This window comes from Lepisosteus oculatus, chromosome 4 (genome assembly GCF_040954835.1).
Source record: "Lepisosteus oculatus isolate fLepOcu1 chromosome 4, fLepOcu1.hap2, whole genome shotgun sequence".
In the NCBI taxonomy this organism is placed as follows: Eukaryota; Metazoa; Chordata; class Actinopteri; order Semionotiformes; family Lepisosteidae; genus Lepisosteus; species Lepisosteus oculatus.
Genome location: NC_090699.1, coordinates 19,539,183 through 19,548,847, shown reverse-complemented (window position 1 = coordinate 19,548,847; position 9,665 = coordinate 19,539,183). Strand labels below are relative to the sequence as shown.

At 38.1% G+C, this 9,665-nt stretch overlaps 1 protein-coding gene across 1 annotated transcript; it reads right to left on the bottom strand.

Moving 5' to 3' along the window:
* Positions 1 to 7,566, bottom strand: LOC102697288 (small COPII coat GTPase SAR1A). The gene is made up of 7 exons (XM_006630270.3): positions 7,439 to 7,566; positions 6,637 to 6,709; positions 6,214 to 6,333; positions 5,888 to 5,953; positions 5,322 to 5,425; positions 4,400 to 4,531; positions 1 to 2,420 (listed from the first exon to the last, which is right to left on the bottom strand). The coding sequence occupies exons 2-7, from the start codon at positions 6,692 to 6,694 to the stop codon at positions 2,304 to 2,306; spliced, it is 597 nt and encodes a 198-aa protein (XP_006630333.1). The 5' UTR covers positions 6,695 to 6,709; positions 7,439 to 7,566; the 3' UTR covers positions 1 to 2,303.
* Between the last annotated feature and the right edge of the window lie 2,099 nt (positions 7,567 to 9,665).

Sequence of the window (9,665 nt, the reverse complement as noted above, 5' to 3'; positions counted from 1 at the left end):
TAAAGGCCAAAACAACTTTGTACAACATTTATTTTTATATATTGAAATGACCCAAATGGAAAACAATAAGAATGTTGCTAGAAAGTATTAGGGACAATTTGGGAGGTAAAAGTTTGATCTGTAAGCATGTGCTATTGAAGGACTTTAGAGCATGGGTATTATGTACAAATTGCATAAAAGAACATGCTCATTATGTGACAGTATTTTAAAATTGCTACTTTAGAGCCATACAATCTCATCAATAAAAAGGTCAAAACGGACAATGTGACAGATGGCTAATATGACTGATTAAAATGTTTTTGGTGATTATCAATCCAAATGTATACAATCAATAAAACTGTACTCCTTTTCATTTTCATTTCCTTCAGTGACATTTCCAGTAGTTCATGAATTGTAATAAGATGCATAAAAGCCCAAGCTATTTTACATTATTTACAAATATGCTGCAAATAAAAGTGGTGCGTGATGTATATTCTTAGTACACATACAAAGGCTGTTGAATTCCTCAAGTTATGTTTCGGTACAAAATAAGTACTCTCATATTCAACCTGCGACTTACAGTAACTTGTACGTACAGCAGTTGATATTCAAAAAATACTTACTCCACCCGTGCTGTGTAATAAGTGAAAGAATTCTAACAGTAGACAACACGGACAAACGTCATTATCTGCATTAACATGTACAGTACATAAAGGAATCCCCTTGCCCCCCCCCGCTCTTTACAATACAAAGTAAAATTGTCTCAGTGTTACCTTGTGTATGCAGCAAAAGCTTTAAATAAAGGCATTCCAATCTTAAATGCAAAGTTAAATAAAACATGAAAGCTTGTAAACGTAGTGTAAATAAAACAGAAAGCAAACCAGTGATGGCCATACCGCTCTAGTTAGTCAATACCCCATTTCCCCCAAAAAAACCAAACACTTCAAACCGTAAGAGGTAACGTGAAGTGTAAATTTAGAGCATTTGAACAAATCCGTTCTGCCTTAACTAGAAACAGTGGAACCGATCCAGCGCTTCTGTTGCCTAGTATTGTTGTAAAGCATTATACTTGCATGCTAGGTCGTAATTATACCTTTTGTAGTAAGGATGGGGTGTTCAAAGTTTCCATCATCACATACTTTTAAAGAATGGATCACCCTTGACATTTTTCCACCAGATTTGCTATTGCTGTTCTCCACATTTTATTGCTCTATGTGAAATACTTTTTCATGAGTATTTTACTGGACTGCACAAAAAATATTCCATCTCGATTCTACTTAAGCAAAAACTGAAGTGCATCAGAATGCACTGAAAACACATCCATTTGTAAATTTAAAAAGAGCTGCACATTTTTGATGAGTCTATACTGGATATAGTAGCATTGGCAAATTCTGTCCAATTCTGTGCAATTATTCCTTTCCCCCCAGAAACAGTTATAATAATAATAATTAGTTATGATCTTGTTTTTTTAAGAGATTAATATTACTTATTTCAGTCACAATATGGGCATATCTGTGACACTGGGGACCACTGTAAAGATATATGAGACATTTGCCAAAATATTCTTTAAATGTACTATAAAAGTTTTACTTATTTTTTATTCAAACTAAATTAGACCTTTTGTTGTCTACTCACTTATTCCACTTAGTTACCATTAGTGAGGGTTTAATTTTCAGGAGAAGAACGGAGTTAATTAAAACTGATAATCAGTTTTACATAGAAATCTTACAACCATATGTAATCTTTCCGAAAGCCAATAGTAGCCACATTTCTAGTAGTTTTGTTTAAATCAAATCATAGTATCATCATAGCAGTGCATCTGAATATTGCTTCTCTCCTTACCGACACACTTTCCCTTCATGTACCCAGTCTTTATAATTGGAAATTAAACTCTAGAAAACTGGGTTTATTTAAGGAGATATTTACATAAATTCACAATTAATTGCACAAAAGTAAATGGATTACATATCATTAGAAGACCTTTTGTTTGCAATGACTATACCTTTTAAAATGAAAGAGCCATATAAAACAGGCAGGGGGTTTTATTTAATCCATTCCCAATTTAGAAAACTTCTGTGTCATTTCTAAGCATCACCCTGTACTTAAGGGTAACACACCTTCTAAATCAGAGCAAATTGTGCAGTACAGGGCTAAATATTTGGCCATTTGGACATTTACATACTGTAATTAAGGTGAGGAAATACATTGGTTGCTGACAACTCTCCAGTATAAGGTGTAAGTCCTTTGTCTTTTCCACGTCCAGGTACAAAAACTGTCACGAAGTTAGGAGTCACCTCAGTCCGCACAGCTCAATCCCGAAGAGATCAGTCAATGTACTGTGAAAGCCAGCGGAAACCTTCTCCATACCCCTGTTTCTTCAGCACACTGCACATGAATACCTCCATTGGCCTTGCATTCAGCTCCTTCAATGGCACACTGCCCTAAATACACAAAGACAAGTGGCAACACATTACGCCAAAAAGCGGCCCACATGTAACAAACTGCTCAAGCATTAACCAGAATATTGCTGTGGATATTGTAAGCAAAATTGGAATGCTCAAACTGAACATTTTTACAGGTGAAAACTGCAAAGAAAGATGAAAAACTAAAATATGTCTATTGCTTAAGTATTCACCTCCCTTGCTATGGTAAACCTAAACTAGTTCTGATGCACAGAAGTATTTTGACAAGTCACACAAATAGATGAATGAATCTGTGTGCAATAATAATAGTTCACATGAATCAATATAGTACACTTTACGTCTCCCCTCAGTCAGGTAGTGAACTGCAAGAAAAGATGTGAAGGCGAAGTAGCTTTCAAAAGAACTTTTGAAAAAGGGATAGTAACAGAAAAGCTCTTAAGGCATGGTGAAGTCTATCATGAAGAAGTGGAAGATGTATCTTACTACTCAGACACTGTCTAGCCTATGTTACATTTGCAGGGACAACAACAGGGCAAGGAGGAAACTGGTTATAGATGCCACTGTGAGGCCAACAACAACTCTGAAAGATTGACAGAGCTCTTAGATTAATTTACTGGCTGAGATGGGCTATCAGGGTCACTCCATGCCAGATTGCCAAACCTATTTCAAACCCCATATGGAATTTGTATTAGATCATCTATGTAATACCGCAAACATGTAGCAAATAGTGTTGTGATCTTATGGAACAAAATTGTTACATTTTAGTCTAAATGCAAAGTGTTACATGGTAAAAACCTAACACAATGTATTACTCAATCACTACTGTCAAGCATGGTGGTATGGGGCTGTTTCTCATCAGCAGAAACTATGAAATGCTGAACAACTATGAAGAACTGGCAGCACACTGAAGCTCAGCAGGTGTGAGCCTGGTCAGTACCTGGATGGGAGACCTCCTGGGAAAAGCTAAGGTTGCTGGTGGAAGAGGTGTTAGTGGGGCCAGCAGGGGGTGCTCACCCTGTGGTCTGTGTGGGTCCTAATGCCCCAGTATAGTGACAGGGACACTATACTGTAAACAAGCTCAGTCCTTCGGATGAGACGTAAAACTGGGGTCCTGACTCTGTGTGGTCATTAAAAATCCCAGGGTGTTTCTCGAAAAGAGTAGGGGTGTTACCCCAGTGTCCTGGCCAAATATCCCATTGGCCTTTACCAATCATGGCCTCCTGATAATCCCCATCTATGAATTGGCTTCATTACTCTGCTCTCCTCCCCAGTGATAGCTGATGTGTGGTGAGCGTACTGGTGCACTATGGCTGCAGTCGCATCATCCAGGTGGATGCTTCACACTGGTGGTGGAGGGGATCCCAATTACCTGTAAAGTGCTTTGAGTGGAGTGTCCAGAAAAGTGTAAGCAATTATTAACTGTAACTCTTGTCAAGATTGAGGGAAAACAGTTGGAACTCAGTACAGGCAAATCATAGAGGAAAACCCTTTTCAGTCTACTAAAGACTGAAAACTGGGATGAAATTTGAACTCTCTTGGGGGACAATGACACAAAACATGGCCTGAGCTTTGCATAACAAGAAGAAAGCAAATGTCCTTAAATGGGCTAGTCCTGATCTGAATCCAGTACAATGGTATCAGATTCCATCAGTTGCAAAGCTTCAAGTTTACTTTCCATCAAGAATACAAACCAACCTGACACAACAGATTCGCATAGAACAACTGGCCAAAAATTGAACCACCCTAGCGTGTGATACTGACACTTATTTAAAAATACTCATAGCTTTAACTGCTGCCAAGTGAGTGTTCAATTTGGTTAAAAGAGTATTGAATTCAAAATCCCTTTCAAAAAATGAGAACATAATGTTTGTAATTCAACAAAATAAGACATTAATGAAAGGGGTGAATATTTTTACAAGACTATATATTTACATGCAAAAATTGTTTTCTTTGCACAAAAGTGTACTCCTGAAAGTAAATAAAACAATTAATCTTGCCTTTCCCGTTGTCTGTCCATAAAGACCAAAGATTTCTCGCAGTCTCTCTTCACTGATGGCTTCTGGACGGTCTATCTTGTTGCCCAAAATAAGGACTGGCACATTGGAGATTGTCTCATCTGTCAATAGTGCCTGTTAATGAAAACGAATAATGAGCAGTACAACCTTGTACACATTATGTCCTACACAACTATAAACTCCATTCTGCTGTACAAAAGTTAACTTTCTTTTAAATGTGCTGTTACTTGCTTTACAGGGCTAAAATCTCAATAAGAAGCTTTTACAACCATTTTAAAATAACACACAAATACTTTATTTAACCACTGTACCAAAGCACTCTATAACATAGCACGGATAAAACACACAAGTTTAATCTGACGTTTGTATATTTTAAACATCCTATTGGTTTTCTTGAAAATGTTCTCTCCCATTATGGGTTCTATAACTATGTTCTTTTTCATTGTTGGAAAGGACAGCTCAAAATATCACACTCAATACCAAAAATATGTTACACAAATCATTACGACTTCAGGCTGATAATTACATGCCCTAGTTAATTAGTATCTAGTGTTTATATGCAAAACTTCTGCTGGCAGGTCATGCTGCTTATCTTCCCAAAGACGAACATTCAGTCATATCTTCCAGTGTGCGAAGTACACTACTTTGTAAAGCAGAGAATGTAATTTTCTTGCTTAGAAAACATAATTACGATTTACATGCCTTGTGTAGTGTTTTCGTATCAATAGAAATACTGCTGGTTTTACAGTAAAGGACAGTAATGTTCATGTTTTGTATGGCTTAAAAATACAATAATTGTGAAAATTTTCAACATCTGATCCCCCCCCCCAAATTAAAGCACTTCAAAATTATCTTCTCAAGATTCCAGTACTATCACAATTATGCAAACAACTTATGACCTTACGTCAAGCTCTACTTTTGATTCTTGAAGGCGAGGGTGATCTGCACAGTCCACTAGAAAGACAATTCCATTTATAGCTGGGAGGTAATTCTTCCAGACTCTTCTCGCTGTGTAGAAGAAATGACAAACAACTGTTGCAAAAGTGGTATAATGCAGAGGTAAATCACACTAATATGAGTGAGCTTTTCTTATGGAATATTATATACTGATTTTTACATTATATATCATAAAAGTACCAGGACAATCAGCATACAATCATTCCAATAAAAAAAAGAAATCTCTAAACTACAGAAAGCAGCTGCCAGTATCAGCTGGTAACATTAACACTCCTTCAGCTAATGACATTGTAATAGACACCAATATTTTCTACCTTCGCTCACCTTATGTGTTGCTACGCACATTTTGGAACAACACCATCCTGAAAGCACATTTTTCACTGCTTCAAGGTTGTGCTCCTAGCACTACAGGTGCATCAGAGTCATTGCTAATTGATTCATTTTATGGCACCTGTTTTTTTACTTAAAAGGGGAAGTAAACAAATGTAATTGCATCAGAAATGAATTTCTTACCTTGTGCATGTCCACCAAGATCAAATGTTGTGAACGTCATTCCAGCAATTGTTAACTCTTCCGAGGCTATCATAAAAAGAGTGGAAAATTTCATTACATTACAGCAATAAGACTGATGGAAATGATTTTTGTTTACACTATACTACAGCAATGCTTGGAAGAACAAAACATTTAGTCTTCATATCATATTTACAAAAGCATAAATTAGGTTTCACGGACCAAATATCATTTCTACTATGAATTCAGTTAGCTTTTAAATTAAACATCCATTCTAAAAACTGCCAATACTACTAAAAGAAAAAAACACAAAGAGGGAAAGTACTTACTTGGATGTAATGTTGGAACATGCTGCCCAAGCCTATCATCTTTAAGCATATGTAATAATGTTGTTTTGCCAGCATTATCTAAGCCGAGGAAAACTAGCTTCCCAGATTTCTTGTACAAACCTGAAAAGACATTAAAAAAAAAACATCTGGTTGAAAAGAAAAACTAATATCTTCTAAATAAAACTAGGATAGAAGCAATATAGGAGTTTTGAAAAGTATTCTACATATACACCTACACTATTCACTCCAATCAACCATTTACAACCCATAATGTTTTACTGCATTTATATACACAAGTGCCTAAAAACTAGGAAGGACAAATACAGCTGAGGAATCAAGAAATGAAAGCTTTTTCAGGCCAATAATAAAGATAATGTTTACTTTGCTCATAGACAGGAGGAAACAACAAGTGTGATACATTACCTAGAAACTGTAGCACGCTGCTAAAACCTTTATAGATCCAATCAAATATAAATGACATTTCTGTTGTTGTCACCTGAAATAAAACAGAAGTTTTAAGTGAAAAGACAGCAACCTGTTTCGCAGTTACACGACAGATCATGTTGCGTTTTTCCCCCACAGATGAACGTCCTGTACGTCTGAAATACCAAACACTATCCTAACTTAATCGTCTCTTAGCGGCACAAAGTTTCAAGTTGTTCAGAGGGACCGCTTCATCGGCGAGGACAACACCGGCAGCCAGTCGACTACAACCGTTTAATACTCCGCTGCTGTCCAGTGTGGTTTCGTCTGGAACATAAGGCGTCAGAGGCTACTTAAATGCCCTTCTCGACATGCAATTCCATAAATGACGTGCAGAGGCAGCTATGCTTGTCACTGAAGTGTAAATATGCGGAGCCAGCGACACGGGAATGGCCGAGCGCGATTCCCAGCACTCGACCCTCCGGTTTACAGTTACAGGTATTTAAGCCACGTAAGTTTAGATTTGATCACCACCAAAGACAGTTCGTTTCCCTTCAACCAAGGTGGGGGTCGGGGGACTTTGGTTCCATTCTTGTCAAATACGTGACAGCAGGAGGTCTCTTCTCCTTTGCGTCATTTCGCTACTCCATCACCGATATACGGCCCGGGCCGAGAGTTGAAATCGGAACCGAATCACTTTTCCCCAGCTTCAGCACTTGGGTTCGGGCCTAGCACCCAAACACATTCGAACAAGCTTCTTCGAATAGAAACTTTTGTAAATTCGTTAAAGTCACCTCCTTACCTCAGCGTGCCCGTTTCTCTTTAACGCTGTCTGTTCAAAACCGAACCGTACCGCTTTCTCCTTTCGCCGAACTCTCTTCTACCACCGACTGAACACCGGAACCGCGTAAACGCATTGAGTTTCCGGTACCTCTTACCATGACATCACTTCCGCCAAGCGCCGGTGACGATGTTTGCGCGCTCGCGGTGTATGGTATTCACGAATCTCTTCTCATTTCTACGTATCTTACAAGTGATCATATACTTTTTGCAAGAAATGTGAAATTGCAGAAATGTCTAATGACATGTGCATAACATGTATGAGGTTCTTCAGCCTGTATAACAAATTAAGTGTAATGTCACTTTTTAAGAATGTTAAGAATGTACTTATCTTACGCTAACAAGATGTGTGTTTACTCTGCAGGGATGGTGGACTAATTAACACGAAATCCTGTTTAAAATTATTTAGCACTGGAAGTCTGTACTTGGATGTTTTTGGCCAACGTGCTTCTAGATTTCCAAATTTCTAGATCGATCTCTCGACCTGTAAAACATAAATGCCGATTAGAACGATAAGAAAGTTCTGATTTACAGAGGAAAATAGCTCCACCTTTGCCCTTTTTATATGCGGTATTACGGCTCCATTTATGGTTATTCTGGACCCTTATACATTATTACATTAACTCTTGGTATCGAGTTTCGAATTCGTATTTTATTCGCTCACGCTAGCAGCAGATTCTTGTGTGGCTACGTAATTCTTAAAAGCACTAGAGGGCAGCAAAGAATAAAGTATATTTACAAAAAACGTGTTCAGTAAAATTAGGACACTCGAAAACCAGATTGATGTGACAGTTCAATTTTCAAAATTTGCCCTCGATTTAAACTGTGATTTTACCCTTTGTACAATAAAAATATGATAATTGGGCTTCAAAACTGAGACCGCTTTGTCACCAACTCTTTTGAAAAAATTCTAAAAAAAAAATAATACAAAAGCATTTCCTTCTCCAGTTAGCAGAGAAGGAAAATTGTCTCTCTCTCAACATGTTGAGTTCATGAAAACGGGTATTCAGCAGATAATCTGTTGGACTATAATACATTAACTCAGATACCTGGATTTGTGGTATTCCTGCAAGGCACACTACTGCTCCTGCTGTCATATGTTTAATAATATTTGCTAACACTTATATAGCGCTTTTCTGGACACTCCACTCAAAGCGCTTTACAGGTAATGGGGACTCCCCTTCTCCACCACCACCAATGTGCAGCCCCACCTGGATGATGCAACGGCAGCCGTAGTGCGCCAGAACTCTTATCACCTATCAGTGGGGAGGAGAACAGAGTGATGAAGCCAATTCATAGATGGGGAACATTAGGAGGCCATGATTGGTAAGGGCCAATGGGGAATTTTGGCCAGGATGCCGGGGTTACACCCCTCCTCTTTTTGAGAAACGCCCTGGGATTTTTAATGACCACAGAGACTCAGGACCTCAGTTTTACGTTTACCTCAGGCAACTGTTCTGCTTCCAGAGCAGCAATAACCCTCAAATGACCTTTAATAACGTTCATGATTATATAATCCTGCTCATCCCAATGGAGACTAACGTGTTTGACCCCCTAGAAAAGGTCCACCTCACCTACCACTGAACTTCAGCACCCTCCTTTGTGATACACCACAGCCATTCCCAAATGTAAGTCAGACAGATACAAACATTCCTTTTCCCACTATCCATTAAAGCTGTAACACAAATGTCAAGGATAAACACAATTTGGACTCTTACAACCCACTTGACTGCAATATGTTTTTGTAATGTGTTATAAATGTTACATGTTGTTATGTGTTATACTGTGCAGTAGAATGATGTGCAATGTTTTTCTTTTTTTGTAATAGTATAATGTGCAATGTTTTTCTTCTTTTTTTTTGCATTCTATTCTATTTAAATGTACAGGAGTGCTGGGTGTCCATATAAAATTTCCCTCAGGGGACAATAAAATCTAATCTTATCTGTCTTATTTGAACATGGTGGTCCTGGTCACAATGAAATGTAAAATCTGGTCTGGGGGAAAGTGCGCCACCTGCTGGACTATTGTCATTACAGCAGGTCTCCCATCCCGACCGGGTCAGCCGATCTTAGCATTACAGATCTAGGAGATCAGACTACAAGTTGGTGACACTTCTGCTACAAGGGTAGCATTTTTTAACAGTACTGCAGATGAATACAGAAGAACAGTCTGAACACAGAAAACAGATG

Bases quoted from the DNA above. Each gene is read 5' to 3' on its own strand.
- LOC102697288 (XM_006630270.3), bottom strand. From the start codon at position 6,694: ATGTCATTTATATTTGATTGGATCTATAAAGGTTTTAGCAGCGTGCTA. The intron at 5,954-6,213 runs GTAAGTACTTTC...TTTTTATGATAG, and splicing joins TGTTCCAACATTACATCCAA to CCTCGGAAGAGTTAACAATT. The intron at 5,426-5,887 runs GTAAGAAATTCA...TCTTCTACACAG, and splicing joins TCTTGGTGGACATGCACAAG to CGAGAAGAGTCTGGAAGAAT.